Source organism: Gorilla gorilla, chromosome 19 (assembly GCF_029281585.2).
Source record: "Gorilla gorilla gorilla isolate KB3781 chromosome 19, NHGRI_mGorGor1-v2.1_pri, whole genome shotgun sequence".
Classification (NCBI taxonomy): Eukaryota; Metazoa; Chordata; class Mammalia; order Primates; family Hominidae; genus Gorilla; species Gorilla gorilla.
In genome coordinates this window covers 38,700,390-38,722,674 of record NC_073243.2, presented here as the reverse complement: position 1 = coordinate 38,722,674, position 22,285 = coordinate 38,700,390, and the positions used below count along the sequence as shown (strand labels likewise).

Genomic DNA, 22,285 nt, shown 5'->3' with positions numbered 1-22,285 from the left:
TTTGTGTGTTAAATTAACTTCCCATTCTTGGTCTAAACACAATTTGGTGGGAATGTAGTTGATCATTTTATGTGTTAGTGGATCAATTTGCTGCTATTTTATATGCAATTTTTACATCTATACTTGTGAGTGAGATTGGCCTGAACATTTTCTTTCTCTAAGTGTACTTGTTAGGTTTTGGTATCAAAGTTTGTTGGCTTCATAAAATGAATTGGGGAGTATATCCTATTATTGTATTTTCTGGAAAAATTTTTGAAAGATTATTGTTTTTTCCTTATGTGCTTAATAGAATTTTCTGGTAAAGCCATCTGGGCTTGAAACTGTCTTTGTAGGAAGGTTTTAAATTACATATTTAATTTCTTTAATCATTATAGGACCATTCAGATTTTTTAGTTCTGTGAGTTTGAAAAGTTATATTTTTCTATGAATGTCTTAATTTTATCCACACTTTAAGGTTTGTTGCACAAATTTATTATTATTATTATTATTATTATTTTTGAGACAGGGTCTCACTGTCATCCAGGCTGCAGCCTTGACCTCCTGGTCTCAAATGATCCTCCCACCCCAGCCTCCCAAGTAGCTGGGGCTATAGGGATGCACCACCATGCCCAGCTAATTTTTGTGGTTTTTTTTGTAGAGATGAGGGTTCACCAGGTTGCCCAGGCTGGTCTCAAACACCTGAGCTCAAGCGATCCTTCTGCCTCGGCCTCCCAAAGAGTCGGGATTACAGGCATGAGCTATTGCACCTGTCCTGATTTCTATATGTTACACTTGGTTGATATGCCTTTTGAGTCTCTTAATCTATAGCCACCCACCTCCTTACCTTTTGTTGTTGAAGAAACCAGAGTATTTGTTCTAATAGGGCCCCATATCCTGGAATATGCTAATTGCATATGCATAGTTTATTAAATATCTTCCTTTATCCCTGAATTTCTTAAAAATTGTCATTTAAATCTAGCAGCATGATCAAATTCTATTCAGTACTTTTTTTTTTTTTGGACTGAGTCTCACTCTGTCACCCAGGCTGGAGTACAGTGGCATGATCTTGACTCACTGCAACCTCCACCTCCCAGGTTCAAGTGATTCTCCTTCTTCTGCCTCCCCGAGTAGCTGGGATTGCAGGTGCATGCCCCCACGCCCATCTAATTTTTGTATTTTTAGTAGAGGCAGGGTTTCACCATGTTGGCCAGGCTGATCTCGGACTCCTGACCTCAGGTGATCCACCCACCTCGGCCTCCCAAAGTGCTGGGATTACAGACATGAGCCACCGCGCCCGCCTCTATTCAGTATTTTGGAAAGAATACTTCTTAGGTGGTGGTGTGTACTTCCACCAGAGGCATATATTATCCAAATATAACTGTTTCATGATGTTAGTGGCCATTGGTGATAATCACCTAGATCTGTTATTAAGGATTTGCTTTCATTTATATTTTTGCTGGGTGTGGAATTCCAGTTGGTAGACTTTTTTAATTAATTTTTTTTGAAGATCGTTCCATTATCTATAGTTGAGATGTTAGCTATCAGTCTAGTTATTGGTTCTTTGAAGGTAACATTTGGTGGTGGGAAGAGTTTGGTTGCTTTCAAGATTTATTTTGTTCTTTCTCTTTTTAATTTTCAGTGGTTTTTACTATAATGTGACTAGAACCAGATGTAATTGTTTTTAAACAATTTATCCTCTTAAAGTTTGTTGGGCTGCTTGGATCTGTGGTTGATATCTTTTATCAGTTTTGGAAAATTCCCCATTATTATTTCTTCAAATATTTTCTCTAACTCATTCTTTCTCTTTACTCATTTATCTGACTTTTCTTGCTTTGTCCTTTACATCTCTTCTCTGTTTTTCATTCTTTTTTGTCTTTCTGAACTTTAATGTTGGATAAATTATTCTCATCTATCTTTTAATTAACTAGATCTCTTTATTTTTTAAATTTTCCTTTTTTTTCCCATCTCCTTTTTATGGTATAAATCTCAATATAGTATATCTAATCAGCTGCTAAACCCCATCCAAGGAGATATTAATTTTGGTTGTTGTGTTTTCTAGATCTGTAATTTGCATTTTTTTTTCTTTTTTGCAAATTTGGTGTACTTTCCTCCACTTCTTAAAATGACCAGTTCTCTACTGAAATTCTTCTTTTGGAGTCTCTACTTGAAGGGCGTGGGATTTTTCTATGCTTTCTGCCTTTAGTGGACCTGAACTCTTTTACTTTTGGCTCCCTTAACCTGTGAGGCTGAGAAAAGCTCTGTTTCACTTCTCAACTGATCAGCGACCTCTTCTGGATACCCCCAAGGAAGAAGCTGCCCCACATACCTGACTGACTTGTCTGGATGCCCTTCTCTTGGATCTTGATTGTTAACTGCCCCTTAAGTTTTCTAATGCTTTTCAGTTACCTTGCCCCCACCCTCAACTTACCATGTTTTCTAAATTTTCCTCAGTGAGAAAAGTTTTTGTGTCAATAATCTTATTCACTATTACAGGTTAAGTATCCCTTATTTGAAATGCTTGGGACCAGAAGTCTTTTAGAATTAGGATTTTTTTTCAGATTTTGGAGTATTTGCATATACATAGCAAGAAATCTTGAGGGTGAGACCCAAGTCTAAACTTGAAATTTGTTTATGTTTTATACACACCATATACTCATAGCCTGAAGGTAATTTTATACAATATTTTAACTATTTTTCTTTTTCTTTCTTTTTTTTTTCTTTTTTTTTTTTGAAATGGAGTCTCGCTCTGTCGCCCAGCTGGAGTGCAGTGGCACCATCTCGGCTCACTGCAACCTCTGCCTCCCGGGTTCACACCATTTTCCTGCCTCAGCCTCCCGAGTAGCTGGGATTACAGGCGTGTGTCACCAAGCCCAGCTAATTTTTTTGTATTTTTAGTAGAGACGGGGTTTCACCGTGTTAGCCAGGATGGTCTCGATCTCCTGACCTCATGATCCACCTGCCTCGGCCTCCCAAAGTGCTGGGATTACCGGCGTGAGCCACCGTGCCCGGCCTATTTTAACTATTTTTCTACATGAAACAGAGTTTTGACTGAATTTTGACCATGACCTGTCATGAGGTCAGGTGTGGAATTTTTCTGCTTTTGGCATCATGTTGGTCCTCAAAAATATATATAGATTTTGGAGCATTTCTGATATTTTGATTAGGGATGCTTGTTTGTTTATTTATTTATTTGAGACAGAGTTTCGCTCTTGTTGCCCAGGCTGGAGTGCGGTGGCATGATCTTGGCTCACTGCAGCCTCCGCCTCCCGGATTCAAGCGATTCTCCTGCCTCAGCCTCCCGAGTAGCTGGGATTACAGGCACCCACCACCATGCCCAGCTAATTTTTGTATTTTTAGTACAGACGGGGTTTCACCATGTTAGCCAGGCTGGTCTTGAACTCCTGACCTCAGGTGATCTGCCAGCCTCGGCCTCCCAAAGTGCTGGGATTACAGGTGTGAGCCACTGTGCCTGGCTGATTAGGGATGTTTAATCTGTACTGGAAATTGAACTTCTTTACCTTGCTGTTAAACTCACACATTGATATACTAATATTAACTTTTTTGGGTGAACAAAGTATTACTCTTGTAGTAATAGTACTTTAAAATGACAGAAGAGCTTAAAGGAGCAGGAAAGAGTCACAGTACTATTAGCGAGAGGCAGTTACTGTTAATATTTCCTTTTTGTTAGAGAGCTGGTTTTTGTGCAAATTTGGTTGGGAAAGAGTTTGGAGATTAGTTTAGATATTCTGAGTTTGAGGTGGTTCACATATCTTAATTATGTTTGGGGCAGTTAGATATTGAACAGATGGATCAGTGCAAGAGCAGTGTGAAGATCTGGATTTAGACATTAGAAGCAGAAAGTTAGTTGGACCAATCAAAGTAAATGGAGGGATGATGGTAGTTGTAGAATGTTCCCCTATTAAGGGTAGCACACATTGAGAAGAGCCAGGCAAAAGGTAAAACTATAAGTTTTGTAGTGTTAAGAAGGCCATACAGGCCGGGCGCAGTGGCTCATGCCTGTAATCCCAGCACTTTGGGAGGCTGAGTGGGGCGGATCACAAGGTCAGGAGTTTGAGACCAGCCTGACCAATATTGTGAAATCCTGTCTCTACTAAAAATACAAAAATTAGCTGGGCGTGGTGGCGAGTGCCTGTAGTCCCAGCTACTCGGGAGGCTGAGGCAGGAGAATCGCTTGAATCCGGGAGGCGGAGGTTACAGTGAGCCAAGATCACACCACTGTACTCCAGCCTGGGTGACAGAGCCATACTCCGTCTCAAAAAAAGAAGGCCATACAAAATGTGTATTCTGTATTTATAGGTTACATGTCTGTAGGATAATTTGTGTCTTTTAGAATTCTATATTTAATGGCTGTGGATGTTTTTTATGGAATAAAATCTCATATGCTAAACAGTAGTTATATAAAACACAGTTTTCTAGTGTGAAATATTTGCTAATATTTTAGATCTGATCACAAAATAAATTAAGTCATGAATGAAGTTCAGGATTTCAGACTTGATGATATATTTAGTTTTGTGCAAATGACTGTCATTAATCTCTTGTTCTATTAAATGTGCATCACAGTGTTGAAGAATAATAAAACTAAGTACAACAAAGAACTATTAAATACAAATGACACACTTATCACAGTGAATCAGCTTACAGAGACACAGAGAATACAAGAAGTAGCACTCATGTATTTCCTGTTCAGATAAGCATTGGTACTAAAGATAAAAAGAGTTGTGATTCCATTAAAATTTTTTCTGTGGCTGAGCGTGGTGGCTCATACCTATGATCTCAGCACTTTGGGAGGCCTAGGTGGGAGGATTGCTTGAGCCCTGGAATTCCAGATCAGCCTGGGCAATATAGCAAGGCCCCATCTCTACAAAAAAATACAAAACTTAGCTGGGTGTTGTGGGGCATGCTTGTAGTGTGAGCTACTCAGGAGGCTGAGGTGGGAGGATTGCTTAAGCCTAGGAGGTCAAAGCTGCAGTGAGCTATGATCATACCACTGTACTCCAGCCTGGGTGACAGAGCAAGACTCTGTCTCAAAAAAAATTTGTGTGTGTGATATAAATTATTTTAGTTCTATACCAGAAAGGACATTTGAAGATAGGCCAGAAATTCATGACTACATATATGTACTTATTTTTAACATGTAATTTTTGAGGTATCTTTTTGTTTTGCACTTTTAATTGTATTTCGATAACTTTGCTATTTTTGGTCACTAAATAAGAAGTATTATGATGTGGATATTTGATTTAACAGAGCTACCATAGAGGAGGCATACTCCAGGTCAATGACAAAACTAGCAAAATCTGCAAGCAATTATTCACAACTTGGGTGAGTTAATTTCTTCCTCTTTTTCAATGTTTATGTAGGCAAAGTTCTTAAGGATTCTAGGTTCCTTTTGAGGACATAACAGTTCAAAAGCATAGTAAAATGTATGCTTATTTAAAAGTATCTGTAAATATTAATATATTCTTCACTTGATAGAAAATATAATTGAACTTGCTGAATCAGTCAATGCAGTCAAAACTAAATGAAATTTATTTTTTCCCTTTTTAAAAACTAGTCATTCAATAGTGTTTGAGATTATAAATGTTATCTTATGCACATGCAATGTATTTATTCTAGTTGTCTGTAAGTTCCTATTTAAATTCTGTTGTAGTTTAACAGTGATCTTTAAAAACTCACTTAAGATAAACTTTATTGAAATGATTAAGATGCATTAAAAATGTCTCCTGTGATTTTATAGACTGTCATTAAATCTTCCTTTTAAAAATTTGTATTAAAAATGTGTTCCTTGAAAAATGAAAATAATGAAAAGAATACATTTAAAATGAGATGTGCTCATTGCCATAACAATTATGGAAAGAATAATTATCTAAAAATTGGACTTTTGCATGTTTAAATTCACAGAAACTTTATTTTTGATGAAGCGTTTTAAATGGAATACTTGTTTTAAATTGAAGTTTGATAATAGTTAATTTTTAACAATAGACAGTGATAGAAAGCCTTCTGATACAAGTATAAATAACTAAATCAACTCAGAAATTAATATAATTAAGAGGGTTAAGACTTGTGATAATGTAATTAACCCATTTCTATATTCCTGAGGTCCAGAAATATTTTAAATAACCAATGACAAAAAAAATTCAAGGTCAGTCTGTCAATCATTTTATTCATTATTTTAATTTCATCTTTTGCCTAAATAAAGTTGCCATATATACCACTATTATTTCCATTGGTTCCTTGTTAGAACCTTAATTTTCTTTTTTAGTTTTAATAAGTTATTCCCATATTTTTTATTTTCTTAGAACATTTGCACCAGTATGGGATGTATTCAAAACATCTACAGAGAAATTAGCAAATTGTCACTTGGATCTTGTTAGAAAATTACAAGAATTAATAAAGGAAGTTCAGAAGTATGGAGAAGAACAAGTAAAGTCTCATAAAAAGGTATCTGTTTTTTTCTTGTTAAATAATTGATTGGTCAGATATTGAATACTTTATAGTTCAGTCATTTTGATGGATCATTTCATACTAAACAGACTAAAGAAGAAGTTGCAGGAACTCTGGAAGCTGTCCAAACCATTCAGAGCATAACTCAGGCCCTCCAGAAATCCAAGGAAAATTACAATGCCAAGTGTGTAGAACAGGAGCGTTTGAAAAAGGAAGGAGCTACACAAAGAGAAATAGAAAAGGTAATCATAATAAAAATTACATATCTGTGGTTTCAAAGCACCTTGACATACAAAATTGCATTTAATATTTAGATCAAACTGAAAATTATCTCATTTTAAAGATGAAGACACTGTGCCTTACAGTCCTAGTGATTACCCAAGTAAAACACAGGAGATTTGTAAAGTATGTTATCTGTGGTAAATAGGTTAGCAAGCACTAAAAAACAATGATTGATTTGAGACGGAGTTTTGCTCTTGTTGCCTAGGCTGTAGTGCAGTGGCGCGATCTTGGCTCACTGCAGCCTCTGCCTCCTGGGTTGAAGTGATTCTCCTGCCTCAGCCTCCCAAGTAGCTGGGATTACAGGCGCATGACACCACATCCGGCTAATTTTGTATTTTTAGTAGAGATGGGGTTTCGCCATGTTGGTCAGGTTGGTCTTGAACTCCTGACCTCAGGTGATCCGCCCACCTTGGCCTCCCCAAGTGCCGGGATTACAGGCATGAGCCACCACACCCAACCAAAAAACAATGATTTTTTAAATGTCAGTGACAAATTTTCAGGATATTTTTGTAGTAACATAATTGAGGTAATTACTTTGTGTAAAATTTAACCATGAGGTAAAATTGTTTTGAAACAAGATTTTGGCATATTTAGAAAGATATAGGTACTTGCACATAAGCTTTAAATGTGTGTTGTGGTGATTTATTGCTGACTTTGAGCACATTTATGTAGCATTGTGGTAAACCACAACCTTTTCTTCCATTTATGTTTTAATGGAAAGTAGCTTTTTTTTCTCCTTTCAAAACAGTTTAACCATTTACTTATTTGATGTGGTATATCTCACTTAAGAATGAGCCATGTGGAGTGATAATTTTGAAAGCTTTGTAAAATGTTTGAAATATCCAGTAAAAAAGAAAACCAAATTGTACCAATCGTATGATTATGACTATAAAACAGCTGTGTATTTATATACTTTTACATGTTTAAATTCACAGATACTTTATTTTTGATGAAGCATATTAAACGGAATACTAGTTTTACATTGAAGTTTGATAAGAGTTAATTTTTAACAACAGATGGTGATAGAAAGTCTTCTGTTACAAGTCTGAATAACCAAATCAACTCAGAAATTAATATCATATAATTAAATAAGAGGGGCTGTTACAAGACTTGTGATAATGTAATTAATCCATTTCTATATACCTGAGGTCCAAAATATTTTAAACAACTAACCAATGAAATATGATATATGACTATACATGGGCAAAAAACTAGAAGAGAATGTGGAAAAATGAAAATAGGTGATTTAGAATTTGGAGCAATAAGGCACATAATCTCAGGACCTTCTGGGGACTGTGTCACAGATGAAAAAAATGAATTTGGAGCAATATATTGTGTTTGTATAATAAAAATTGGATTTGTATAATAAAAATTGGGAGGGGCCAAAAGGAGACACAGTAAATTCATGGTTTGAAAACACCCTCTGCTTCAGACATAGCAATTATGAATAAAATATAAAAAGGGAAAACGAAATAACAGGGTCCAAAAAGAATAATATTTTATCTCTGTGGACCAGAATAGAACAGAAATCCAAAATGGCACGTAGAGATTGATTATGCAAGCTGTTGAACTCAAAAGTCCTAAAGTAGGCAGTGGAATTTGGCTCTTACGTGGCAAAAGGGACTAAAAGCTCCCCTCTTAGGATGAGGTACAAAGAGCCTGGCTCATTGCCTGAAACTATAGATAGGGAGAAAAGAAGGCTCTTGGGTTGCTGACAAGAACTAAAGCCTTATTGGAAGTTGGGGATTTAGGGACACAGATACAGAGACACAATCCTGACTTGAAATCAAGCAAAGGAATCATTTCATGACTATTTTGGCCATATCTACAATATTCTTGCAGGGAAGTAATTAAAAATTACTTTCATAAGACTGAAATGAAATTGGGGCCTTGGAGGGGTGGCAGGAGATAACCTGAAAACTGGTTGGGGATGGGTGAGCATAAAGTATAAAGCATAACACAATTCTAGGAGGTACCATTTATGTTTTATTCTATGAATGTTCAGCAGTACTGATGAAGGGAGAGAGAGAAGAAGAGAAAAGAGGGCAAAAAAAAAAAAAAAAAACTCCTGAATGAGCAAACAACCAAAATTGTAGCACACACCTAAGAAATCTAATACTAGAACAACCAATAAATTCAATAATTGGAATAAGAATTTACTCCAGATGAAATTTAAATTTATAAAAAATGAACAAAAACGATGTGTCTTGAGGATGTTCAAATAAATAAACATAAACTTACATTAAAGAAGATTAAGAAATTAAATGTAATGAAACAAGATCTACTAGATAGAAAAAAACAGCTAATTAGAAAACTTGGAAATGAAAAATATGGTTATTGAACTTTTTAAAAAGCAATAGAGAAAAGAAACTTTAGACTTGATATAGTCAAAGAATGAGTTTTGAAGATAGTATGGAGGGACCTTACCCAGAACATAGTAGGAGAAGCAAACGTTACCAACATTCATCTAATACTAATTTCAGAAGGAAAAAAATGGAGGAGATGGAAGGACAAGTAATATTTGAAGAGTTAACAGCTCAAAATGTTTCAGAATTGAAGAAATTCAAGAGCCCTCATATTGAAAGTACATTATAGGTATTAAGCAGGTTAAATAAATTCAGACCTAGACCCCAGAGAAAAAGAAAATGGGTATTTTTTTTTTCCTCATATGAAACCAGAATGCATTTTCAATTGATGGTATTGTATAGTCATGGTTGGTAAGATAGCTTTTATGGTGTAGTTGAATTGCCTGTGCAAACTTCGTTGCATGATTGGACAGCTACAATGCTTTGATATTTCAGTTAACAGACCTTTTAAGGACCATTTGAGGAAGTAATGGCTTTGATTATTTTCTGAAAATCTTTTAGTGATACCTTTTGGTAAGATCAAGTGCTTGGAAGAAAACCTGAAGATAATAATGGAGCACTTTAAAGAAATGGTCTGTCAACTGACAAAAACAAGCAATGGGGAAAGGATTCCCTATTCAATAAATGGTTCTGGGATAACTGTCTAGCCATATGCAGAAAATTGAAACTGGACCCCTTTTTTACACCATATACAAAAATCATCTCCAGATGGATTAAAGACTTAAATGTAAAACCCAAAACTATAAAAACTCTGGAAGACAACCGAGGCAATACCATTCTGGACATAGGAATGGGCAAAGATTTCATGACAAAGACACCAAAAGCAATTGCAACAAAACCAAAAATTGACAGATAGGATCTAATTAAACGTAATGGTTTCTGCACAGCAAAAGAAACTATCAAAAGAGTAAATAGACAACCTGTAGAATGGGAGAAAATGTTTGCAAACTATGCATCTCACAAAGGTCTGACATCCAGCATCTATAAGGAACTTACACAAATTTACAAGAGAAAAACAACCCTATTAAAAAGTGGGCAAAGGACATGAACAGACACTTCTCAAAAGAAGACATACATGCAGCCAACAAGCATATGAAAAAAAGCTCAACATCACTGATGATCAGAGAAATGCAAATCAAAACCACAATGAGATACCATCTCACACTAGTTAGAATGACTATTATTAAAAAGTCAAATAACAGATGCTGGCAAGGTTGTGGAGAAAAGGGAATGCTTATACACTGTTGGTGGGAGTGTAAATTAATTCAGCCATTGTGGAAAGCAGTGTGTGGCGATTCTTCAAAGAGCTAAAAACAGAACTACCATTCACCCCAGCAGTCCCATTACTGGATATATCCCCAAAGGAATATAAATCGTTGTACCATAAAGACACATGCATGTGAATATTAATTGCAGCACTATTCACAATATCTAAATGCCCATCAGTGACAATTGATAAAGAAAATGTGGTACATATTCACTGTGGAATACTATGCAGCCGTAAAAAAGAATGAGATTGTATCTTTTGTGGGAACATGGGTGGAGCTGGAGCCCATTATTCTTAGCAAATTAATGCAGGAACAGAAAACCAAATATTGCATGTTCTCACTTATAAGTGGGAACTAAACAATGAGAACACATAGAAAGAGAGGAACAACAGACACTGGGGCCTACTGGAGGGGAGAGGGTGGGGAGAAGGGAAGAAGGAGAGGATCAGAAAAAATACCTGTCAGTTACTGTGCTTATTACCTGGATGACGCATAAGCTGTGCACCACACCCCCGTGACACACAGTTTACCTATATAAGAAACCTTCACATGTTCCCCTGAACCTAAAATAAAAGTTAAAAAAAGGAAATGCTTTGTCAGTAAACAGAAAACTGAAAATAATTTGAAAGAAATAATCATAATACATATAAATGTATTGGACTCCTGGTGTGGTTTGTTTTCTGTTGCTTATGACAGAATACCTGAAACTGGGTAATTTTTTTTTTTTTTTTTTTGAGACAGAGTCTCACTCTGTCACCCAGGCTAGGGTGCAGTAGCGGCATCTCAGCTCACTGCAACCTCCGCCTCCCGAGTTCAAGCAATTCTGGTGACTCAGCCTCCCGAGTAGTTGGGATTATAGTCATGTGCCACCTCGCCTGGCTAATTTTTGTGTTTTTAGTAGAGATGGGGTTTCACCATGTTGGCCAGGCTGGTCTTGAACTCCTGACCTCAAGTGATCTGCCTGTCTTGGCCTCTCAAAGTGCTGGGTGTGAGCCACCATGCCTGGCTTGAAACTGGATAATTTATAAAGAAAGGAATTTATTTTTTACAGTTAGGGAGGATGAGAAGGACGTCCGAGGTTGAGGGGCCACATGTAGTGAGAGCCTTCTTGCTTGTGGGGAGTCTGCCGAATTCTCAGAAGGTGCAGGACCTCATATGAGGGGGCTGAGTGTGTTTAGGTCTCTGTTTGCTCCTTATAAAGCTGTCAGTCCTATTTCCATGATAATCCATTGATTCATGAACCGATTAATACATTAATAGATTAATCTATTTATGAGGGCAGAGCCTTCATGACCGAATCATCTATTAAAGGTCCCACCTCTCAATACCGTCACATTGGGGATTAAGTTTCACAAGCATTCAAACCATAGCAGCTCCTCTAATCATAGATCAATTGTCAAATTGAAAAAAAAATCCTATTGGCCAGGCATGGTGGCTCACACTTGTAATCCCAGCACTTTGGGAGGCCAAGGTGGGTGGATCACCTGAGGTCAGGAATTCAAGACTAGCCTGGCCAACATGGCGAAACCCCTTCTCTGCTAAAAAGACAAAAATTAGCCAGGCGTGGTAGCGGGCGCTTGTAATCCCAGCTACTCGGGAGGCTAAGGCAGGAGAATCACTTGAACCCGGGAGGTGGAGGTTGCAGTGAGCCAAGATCGCACCACTGCAGTCCAGCCTGGGCAACAAGAGCGAAACTCTGTCTCAAAAAAAAAAAAAAAAAAAAAATCCTGTTATGTATTTCATATAATGGGATACAATACAGTAGTTTAAATAAATATTACTCTTGCAAAGAAAAGGGGAAAGAATAGATTGAGTCTTGAAGCTAGGTGATGGATTCACGTTAAAAAAGAATGACATGTATTAACGTGAGTAAATGTAAAAAGCATAATATTGAGCAAGAAAAAGTTTCAAAAGGATTTGTAGAATTTGATGCCTTTTATATAACCTTTAATTCTCTGTAAAAAGAGAAAAAAGCTATTGACTCTGCTTTCCCCCCTCTTCCCCCTTCATCCTTGCTCCCTCCCCCACTGTCCCCTTCCCCAATTAATCCTTCCGCTTCCCTCCTGGTCTCGGAGGACCCAATCCTAGCCCGACCTGTCTCGGCTCGCAACTTCCCCGAAGCTGTTGGTGCCACTCCCAGCCCGTGTGGGCCCCCGCAGGCTGCCCACGCCTGTCCGCCAGCTCCCCGTTCCGCTGGGCTTTCCAAAACCTCGCCAGGGGTGACTTTCTGAGCCGCTTGCTCCATACCCCTCTCTGCAGCCTCTCCTGCCACTTAGGGCTGCCGTTCCCCCTCCCGGCAACGGGGGACTGGCGGAGCTGTGCCACGGGGGCCCCCGGGGCCAGCGGGGCCGGCAGAGCAGGCAGTGCCAGGGTCATCAGAATGATGCGGATGCGGTGTCTGCTGGGTCTGCGCACGTTCGTGGCCTTCGCCGCCAAGCTCTGGAGCTTCTCCGCCCTTTTGCGGTGGCAGATCTGCACGGTAATTCAGCACCAAACTGTTCGATATGATATCATCCCCTTATCTTCTTGTCCTGGAATCAGCTAGGTGAAGAGGAAGATCATGGTGCTGGATCCGGATGAGACACTTATTCACTCCCACCATGATGGGGTCCTGAGGCTCACAGTCTGGCCTGGAACGCCTCCTGACTTCATCCTCAAGGTGGTAATATACAAACATCCTGTCCGTTTCTTTGTACATTAGAGGCCCCATGTGGATTTCTTTTTGGAAGTCGTGAGCCAGTGGTGGGAGCTGGTGGTGTTTATAGCAAGCATGGAGATCTATGGCTCTGCTGTGGCAGATAAACTGGACAATAGCAGAAGCATTCTTAAGAGGAGATACTACGGACAGCACTGCACTTTGGAGTTGGGCAGCTACATCAAGGACCTCTCTTTGGTCCACAGTGACCTCTCCAGCATTGTGATCCTGGATAACTCTCCAGGGGTTTACAGGAGCCATCCAGACAAGGCCATCACCATCAAATCCTGGTTCAGTGACCCCAGTGACACAACCCTTCTCAACCTGCTCCCGATGCTGGATGCCCTCAGGTTCACCGCTGATGTTCGTTCCGTGCTGAGCCGCAACCTTCACCAGTATAGGTTCTGGTGACAGCTGCTCCCCCTTCACCTGAGTTGGGGTTGGGGGGAAAGGGAGGGCGAGCCCTTGGGATGCCGTTTGATGCCCTGTCCAATGTGAGGACTGCCTGGGCAGGGTCTGCCCCTCCAACCCCTCTCTGCCCCGGAAGCCCTACACTCCACTTGGAGTCTGGATGGACGCATGGGCCTGGGGCCCTGAAGCAGCCTCACTCTAACTTCGTGTTCACACTCCATGTGTGAATGGAGTTCAGGCTGGGAGACAGGCAGAGGCCTAGGAGAACTAAAACAGTGTTTGTGGTGGAGCGGCAGGACCCGCCAGAGCCACAGATACACGGTGATCCAGGAGGCTCAAAGAGAAGCCAAGTCAGCTTTGTTGTGATTTGATTTTTTTTTTTCTAAACTCTTGTACAAAACTGAAAAAAAAAATGCTATTTATATACAGGTAAAGTATTAGGGACATGTATGGGGACAGTAAACAATAAGCACATGATGGAAATTACTTGTGATGAGAATGTAAGGGGAATGGGACAGGAGCTGACTTTATTCAAAATAAAATAATTACTTTAAAAAATGTGGTCAGGCGCGGTGGCTCACACTTGTAATCCCAGCACTTTGGGAGGCTGAGGTGGGTGGATCACGAGGTCAGGAGATCGAGACCATCCTGGCTAACACGGTGAAACCCTGTCTCTACTAAAAATACAACAAATTAGCCAGGCGTGGTGGCGGGCGCCTGTAGTCCCAGCTACTCTGGAGGCTGAGGCAGGAGAATGGCGTGAACCTGGGAGGCAGAGCTTGCAGTGAGCCGAGATCGAGCCACTGCACTCCAGTCTGGGCAACAGAGCGAGACTCTGTCTCAAAAAAGAAAAAAAAAAATGTAAGTCACAGGAGCAGTTTACTCTTGGTAGATACTATAACATTCATGCCCAACAGTGAATTGGTATGGGTTTCATATCATTAATGCAAATGTCTATGATCTAAATTAGTTAAAACTATCCAGAGGGTTAAAGTACTGCTGGGTTAAATACCATTGTCTTCTTTTTTGTGAACCCCAGTGGGCTTACCATAGTACCTAGTATGCCGTGACCACTCAAAAAATATATGATGACTAGCGATTACACATAAATAAATGATTCTGAGTCTTTTCATGTAAACCAAAACAAGTTTAATGTAATGATTTAGATGCAATTAAAGTTTTTTTTTTTTTTTTTTTTTTTTATCTAGAGGTGAGGTCTCACTGTGTCACCCAGGCTGGAGTGCAGTGGTGGTATGATCATAGCTCACTGCAGCCTGGAACTGCTGGGCGCAAGTGATCACCTCACTGCCTCAGCCTCTCGAATAGCTGGGATCACAGGTGTGAATCATCAGGCCCGGCTCATGATTTCTTTTTTATTAAAATATTGAGCAGGAGTGGAGCATGTAGTTGTGTCCAAGGGTTGTGAGTTGGCTAAAATTCACCCTGTGCTTCACAGGGATGGACTTCGGTGGGATGGACTGCTCAGAGGAAGGGTTGCTTTTTTCTAATTGGTCTCCTCAGAGGTGGCATCTCTGCTTGTGATATTAGATATTGTTAGTGGGTTCTCTGATTTGTAATATATTTTAATCCAAGTCAGCTATTTTGGCCTATCATAAGGTTTTTATTAACAAGAATGTGGATTTTTTTTAAAAGTCATAGATCTTTGAATAATTTTTTTGTGACTTAAAAACGTAAATACTATAGGTGTTATAACATAATTTGGTTATCTCATTCACTCATTCACAGGCCTTTTTTTTTTTTTTTTTTTTTTTTTTTAAGGTGGAGTCTCGCTCTGTTACCCAGGCTGGAGTGCAGTGGCACGATCTTGGCTCACTGCAATCTCTGCCTCCTGGATTCAAGCGATTCTCTTGCCTCAGCCTCCCAAGTACCTGGGATTACAGGCATGCGTCACCATGCCCAGCTAATTTTTGTATTTTTAGTAGAGATGGGATTTCACCTTGTTGGCCAGCCTGATCTTGAACTCCTGACCTCAGGTGATATGCCCATCTCAGCCTTCCAAAGTCTGAGATCACAGGTGTGAGCCACCACACCCAACCACAAGCCTTCATTTTTATAAAACACCACTTAGTAGGTACTCATGTTTATGGACTATTGACTAAGTACTTATTTTATATGTATATACTGGCTTCATGGATTGTACTATAAAAGTCATAGGCACTTAAAATGTTTTTGGTAGTATATTAATTTATAATGCTAAGGAAATGAATAAAACTTAGATTTGTTTTATTATCATAGGTAATGTATTAAAGCCACTCTTGCTTATGAGAAGAAATGTAGCTATTACTTTTAAAGCACAGTTTCCTCTTAAGAACAAATGCTCCAACTTCCCTTTTATTTTAATTAATTAGTGAATTAATTAACTAGTGAATTAATTTTTCAAGACAGGGTCTCCCTCTGTTTTCCAGGCTGGAGTGCAGTGGCACAATCACGGCTCACTGTAACCTTGAACTCCCAGTCTTAAGCAATCCTTCGCCTCAGCTTCCAGAGTAGCTGGGACTACAGGCATGTGCCACCATGCACAGCCAATTAAAAAAAAAAATTTTGTAGGCCAGGCACGGTGGCTCATGCCTGTAATCCCAGCACTTAGAGAGGCCGAGGCAGGCGGATTGCCTGATGTCAGCAGTTTGAGACCAGCCTGGCCAACGTAGTGAAACCCTGTCTTTACTAAAATACAAAATTAGCCGAGTATGGTGGTGTATGCCTGTAATCCCAGCTACTCAGGAGGCTGAGGCAGGAGAATCTCTTGAACCGGGGAGGTGGAGGTTGCAGTGAACAAAGATCACGCCACTGCATTCCAGCCTGGGCAACAAGAGTGAAACTCAGTCTCAAAAAAAAAAAAAAAAAAAAGGCTAGGGGCAGTGGCTCACGCCTGTAATCCCAGCACTTTAGGAGGCCAAAGCGGGTGGATCACCTGAGATTGGGAGTTTGAGACCAGCCTGACCAACATGGAGAAACCCCATCTCTGCTAAAAATACAAAATTAGCCAGGCGTGGTGGTACATGCCTGTAATCCCAGCTACTCGGGAGGCTGAGGCAGGAGAATCTCTTGAACCCAGGAGGCAGAGGTTGTGGTGAGCCGAGATCGTGGCATTGCACTCCAGTCTGGGCAACAAGAGTGAAACGCTGTCTCAATAAAAAAAAAATTGTAGACACAAGGTCTCATGTTGCACAGGCTGGTCTCAAATTCCTAGTCTCAAGCCATCCTCCTGCTTCGGCTTCCCAAAGTGGTGGGATTACAGACATGAGCCACCACACCTGGCCCAACTTCCCTTTTAATAATGACCATAAAGATTGTCACTTTTTTATGATGAGGCCATTCAGTTTCTATAATTCTACCTTAAGAATTTATAGCATTCCTAACTAAGCATAATATGTTATTTAGAAAGTTGTTTTGACTTAATAATTTAGTATTGTGTAGCTGTTTCTTATGAAAGATGTTTCTTGCTTTCAGAAAATATACATATTTCTGGTGGGGCATGGTGGCTCATGCCTGTAATCCCAGTGCTTTGGGAGGCCAGGGTGGAGGGATAACTTGAGGCTGGGAGTTTGGGACCAGCCTGGGCAATGTAGGGATACCCCATCTCTACAAAAAGTTTTTAAAAAAATTAGTCAGTGTGAGATTGCGCCATTGCATTCCGGCCCAGGCCTACAACAGCAAGACTGGTGGCACATACCTGTAGTCCTAACTACTCAGGAGGCTGAGGCAGGAGGAGGATTGCTTGAGGCCAGGAGGTTGAGGCTGCAGTGAGCCATGATTGCAGCACTGCACTACAGCCCAGATGACAGAGCGAGATCCTGTCTCAAAAAAAAAAAAAAAAAGAAATGAAAAGAAATTTCTTTATTAGTTAGTGCTTCTCTTGTCAGTTTTCTAAGATGCTTCTCTATTTCTTTTTTCTTTCATTTTTTTTCTCCCTATCATCTTGTATTAAAGATGCTTCTTAAAGTTGATTTGTAATTTCCTTAAGATTCTGACTCTGGCGTATCAATTTTACCTTTCAAGAGTGAGAGCTAGGCTGGGCATGGTGGTGGCTTATGCTGGTAATCCCAGCACTTTGGGAGGCCAAGGCAGGAGCCCAGGAGTTCAAAACCAGCCTGGGCAACACAGTGAGAGCCCATCTCTACAAAAAAAGAAAAAAAATTAGCCAGGCATAGTGGCATGTGCCTATGGTCCTAGGTACTTGGGAGGCTAAAGTACTTGAGCCCAGTAGTTTGAGGCTACACTCTAGCCTGGGTGACAGAGTGATACCCTGTCTCAAAAAAAAAAAAGAGCTGATTGAAAAAATATAAGTCAGAACTTAAAAAGAGTACCTTCTTTCTTCATGCTTTCAAATAAGAGAAATAAAATTTTATAATTTCCTGATATCAGAGGGTACGCTTCATAAAACTTCTTTGTTTAGAATTTTGATTTAGATCCAGCCATTAACCTTTGAGATAAAGATAATAGTTTTATAGCCAGAAGTAGTGAACAAATAAGTGCTGAATGTATAGACCAGGATTTATAGTGAGAATATCATGAGAGGAAAAAAAGAAATTTATGAAAATATGCTGGTGTAAAAGCCTTAATGGTTTTATCCCTCTTGACTCAGTAGAGATTTGAGTAGCAAAATTAGTTAGAATTCTAGAGACTACGTGAGTATAGGAAGATGAAATGATTCAGGATCTTCCCTCCATCTCTTAAAGGCCTATAATGTTTGATGCATAGTGTTATAAAATAATTTCTTTGTTTATACTTTAGAAATACATGTCTTTTATAAGTAGTAATGTTCCTCCAGGTAGTCATCCTTTATTTCTATTAGGTTATAAATTTCTTGTTAGTGAGAAGCTATCATTGTATGGTCCATAACACAGCATATATATTTACTTGGAAAATAATCATAGCAAAATATTATTTGAATTCTTCCACTTCATTAATATAATAAAATTAGTTTTGAGTTTATTTTAGCTATAGGCTTTAGAATAGATGCTTACTTTTTAAAATGACTTATTCAAATATTTTTCTGATTTGCCATTATATTATGAAGTGATAATTTGCATGCAACAGTAAATAAATGTTTAGTTCCTAGCCTATCACCACGCTGGGAACTATGAATGTTTTTAAGGCTAAATACATGTTATTGTTTCTGTCTATCACCACGCTGGGAACTATGAATGTTTTTAAGGCTAAATACATGTTATTGTTTCTGTCTTCAAGAAGCTTTCTTTTTCTTGGAGAGCCAAGACATATTAAATAGTACAGAACAAGAAGTTAGAGAGAGGGTTGAATGGTAAGTTGAGAAGGTGTGGTATCTTATTTTGTACACAGTCTATGAAAAGAAAACCTGCTAGGTGTTTGTCTAAAAGAAATTGCTATTAAAAGAAATTTATTTTTAAAAAAGTAATTTATTAGGCCGGGCGCGGTGGCTCACGCCTGTAATCCCAGCACTTTGGGAGGCCGAGGCGGGCGGATCACGAGGTCAGGAGATCGAGACCATCCTGGCTAACACAGTGAAACCCTGTCTCTACTAAAAAATACAAAAAATTAGCCGGACGTGGTGGCGGGCGCCTGTAGTCCCAGCTACGCGGGAGGCTGAGGCAGGAGAATGGCGTGAACCCGGGAGGCGGAGCTTGCAGTGAGCCGAGATCGCGCCACTGCACTCCAGCCTAGGCGACAGAGCGAGACTCCGTCTCAAAAAAAAAAAAAAAAAAGTAATTTATTTCACACAATCTTTCCCGTTTTATTTTTATGGTATTTGTTTTTTTGTTTTTTGAGTCAGGGTCTCTGTTGTCTGGGCTGGAGTGTGGTGGTATTATCATAGCTCACTGCAGCCTTGAACTCTTGGGCTCAAGTGATTCCACCTCAGCTTCTTGAGTAGCTGGGACCACAGGTGTGTGCCACTGTGCCTGGATAATTTATTTTATTTTATTTTATTTTTGGAGAATGGGGTCTTGCTGTATTGCCCAGGCAGGTCTCGAACTCCTGGGCTCAAACTATTCTCTGCCTCTGCCTCCCTAAGAGCTGGGGTTACAGGCATGAGCCACTGCACCTGGCTTATTTTTTAAAAATTTTTATTGTATTTTATTTTTTTAAAATTTTTGTAGAGACAGGGTCTCACTTTGTTGCCCAGTCTGGTCTTGAACTCCTAGCCTCAAGTGATTCCTCCTGCCTTGGCCTCCCAAAATGCTGGGATTATAGGCATGTGCCACCATGCCCGCCCAGTAAATTACTTGTAAAAGTGTATGCACAGTCATTATAGTTAGGTATTTTTGGAATTTTCCAGTTTTATGGGTCTCCTTTTGACCTGTAAATATCTGTATTAGGAATGATCACAACTTGTCTTTATCAATAGCTGGCATATAAATTATTAAGCAATAATTTAATGAGCAGCAGAGAAAAAGAAAAAAGTAGGTATCAGGATGAGGTATTAGGAACAAGCAAAGAAGGGGCTTTCAGTAGGGTTACATCATTATGCTAGGCTGTGTCATTAAAAATCACTCTGAAGGCCCAGTGCGGTGGCTCATGCCTGTAATCCCAGCACTTTGGGAGGCCTAGGCATGTGGATCATTTGAGTTCAGGAGTTCGAGATCAGCTTGGCCAACATGGTGAGTGAGACCCCATCTCTACTAAAAATACAAAAATTAGCTGGGCCTGGTGGCTTGCACCTGTAATTCCAGCTACTTGGGAGACCGAGGCAGGAGAAGCGCTTGAATCTGGGAGGCGGAGGTTGCAGTGAGCCAAGATTGCACCATTGCACTCCAGCCTGGGCCACAGAGTGAGACTCCATCTCAAAAAAAAAAAAGAAAAAAAATTCACTCTGAAGGACTGTAGATTGTTTGATTGCTCTTATACTCACTGAAAATACAGGTATTAGAAGAACAAACTAAAATTTATTTGCATAAAAAAATCCAAAAGGAAACCCCGATTAAGCATGCCATTATAATTGTTTTTAAAATAAATTCTAGCAAACTTGGTTATCTGGGTTTCTTGCAAAGGTACTTGGTAAACTCTATCCATTTCATTTAGCTGTTACGTATTTGAACAGGGGAAGGATATTAGAGGATTCCAGTAACTGGTATAAAATAATGTCAGCTGTGTGGAACTGGGAGAAGAGTAAAACAAAAAAAATCTATAGGAGCAAACTAGAAAATTGTTACGGGTTTTAGTCACTTTCGCTAGGGATAGACAGCTCAATACAACTCAGTAACTCGGATATGTCTTTATATTACAGCAAAATATGATGATGTATTTTCTTGATGACATTTCTTGTTAGAAACCATAATAAAAGCAGGCACTATTTCTTTTTAAATTTAACTGTATGCCAGACCCTATTCCAAGCGTTTTGTATAACTACATTTCATTACTACTACAGCTTTTTTTTTTTAAAAAAGGTGATATTGTTCCCTTTTTAGTAATGAGAGAACTGTATAAATTTCTAAGACAAGGTCAGATGGGTAGTGCAGTGCTGAGATTTCACTTTCCTTGGTTTCAGTTACCTACTGTCCAGTACAGTAGAATATTTAGAGAGAGAGAGAGAGACCGTATTCACATATGATGTTATTACAGTATGTTGTTATAATTGTTATATTTTATTAGTTGTTGTTAATCTCTTACTGTGCCTAATTTATAAATTAAACTTTATCATAGTTATGTATGTATAGGAAAAAACATAGTATATAATACAGAGTCTGTACCATCCATGGCTTCAGACATCTACTGGGATCTTAGAATGTATTCCCCATGGATAAAGGGGCAGTAGTGTAAATGGTAGAGCCAGAATTTCAGTTGAATTTCTTCTGGCTCCAAAATCAGCTTTGTTTATGTTTCATGGTAAAGTGGCATCCTATATTCTTTAAGAAGGCAGGAAAGTACATAACATATATACTTAATATAGTATAAACAGTTACATTTTAGAGAGAGTACAAAGTTGCTTGTTTAGGGAGTAGGACTATATGTACCTCTTACCAAACCCAAACCTCAGGGTAAACCCAGTTTTCTCTTTGTAGTTTTTTGTTTATAGATTCCTGATCATGGCTAAAGATAATTACATATTGGTACTGATCGGCTTTAAACAAATTAAGTATTTTACAGCTTTCCTTGGACTTTAGTGGCACTTAGCAACACTTTTATTCATCTAGTCATGAGCTCTTGCATCCTCCACAATTATGGTTTGAAACTTTTTTTGTTCTCCTTAAGCTCCCAACCTACCCTACTGTTTCTCACTCATACCAGACCCATCTGTCACCTCGTCAAGAAAATGGGGATTTTTATATCTTGAAATCCTATAGCTTGTCTTTCTTTGATCTCCTTTAAACTCTTTTTTAGTCCATCCACATCACTCCATCTTCCTGTGTCCAAGTTGATCAGGCCTTTGAGAATATCAAGCTTCTTGATAGCTGTGTATCTGCTTCAGCCTACAAACTACACATAATCTTTTCCTTTCTCAAATGCCTATCTTCTTATAATTTACCTTAACTTCTGTGGCTGTGTTACTTTATTGCAATTTCTGTTTATGTATAGGTTGTACAGTACTGCTTAATATGTTTTTTTAATTAAATAAGTAACTTATAAAACCAGAACTATACTATTATGGTAACAGTTTCGTTTTTTAAGTCTTGAAAAAATAGGCAAAGATTAAAAACAAGTTTCTGTATTTGCTGGAGCATAATGGAAGCTGAGAAACATCGAGGAAACCAGTCTTCACAACTTTCGAGATAGGTTTATAGTTTATAGACAGGTTTAATCAGACATTGAATGAAATATATGTATGCTGTGGTGGAGGAAAATTCACAGCTGCGAAAAGGAGTGTCAAGCACGTTCTGGTGGTA

The 22,285-nt window shown here is 39.0% G+C and overlaps 2 protein-coding genes across 2 annotated transcripts in view; both read left to right on the top strand.

Moving 5' to 3' along the window:
* Positions 1–22,285, top strand: part of FCHO2 (FCH and mu domain containing endocytic adaptor 2) — a 134,284-nt gene that overhangs the window by 28,054 nt on the left and 83,945 nt on the right. Inside the window, exons 3-5 of the mRNA XM_055367023.2 lie at positions 5,245–5,319; positions 6,297–6,438; positions 6,531–6,683. Of these exons, the coding sequence (XP_055222998.1) occupies positions 5,245–5,319; positions 6,297–6,438; positions 6,531–6,683 (370 nt within the window). The remainder of the gene's footprint in view (positions 1–5,244; positions 5,320–6,296; positions 6,439–6,530; positions 6,684–22,285) is intronic.
* Positions 12,067–13,850, top strand: LOC129527962 (CTD nuclear envelope phosphatase 1-like). Its single transcript, XM_063700444.1, has one exon. The coding sequence runs from the start codon at positions 13,128–13,130 to the stop codon at positions 13,461–13,463; it is 336 nt and encodes a 111-aa protein (XP_063556514.1). The 5' UTR covers positions 12,067–13,127; the 3' UTR covers positions 13,464–13,850.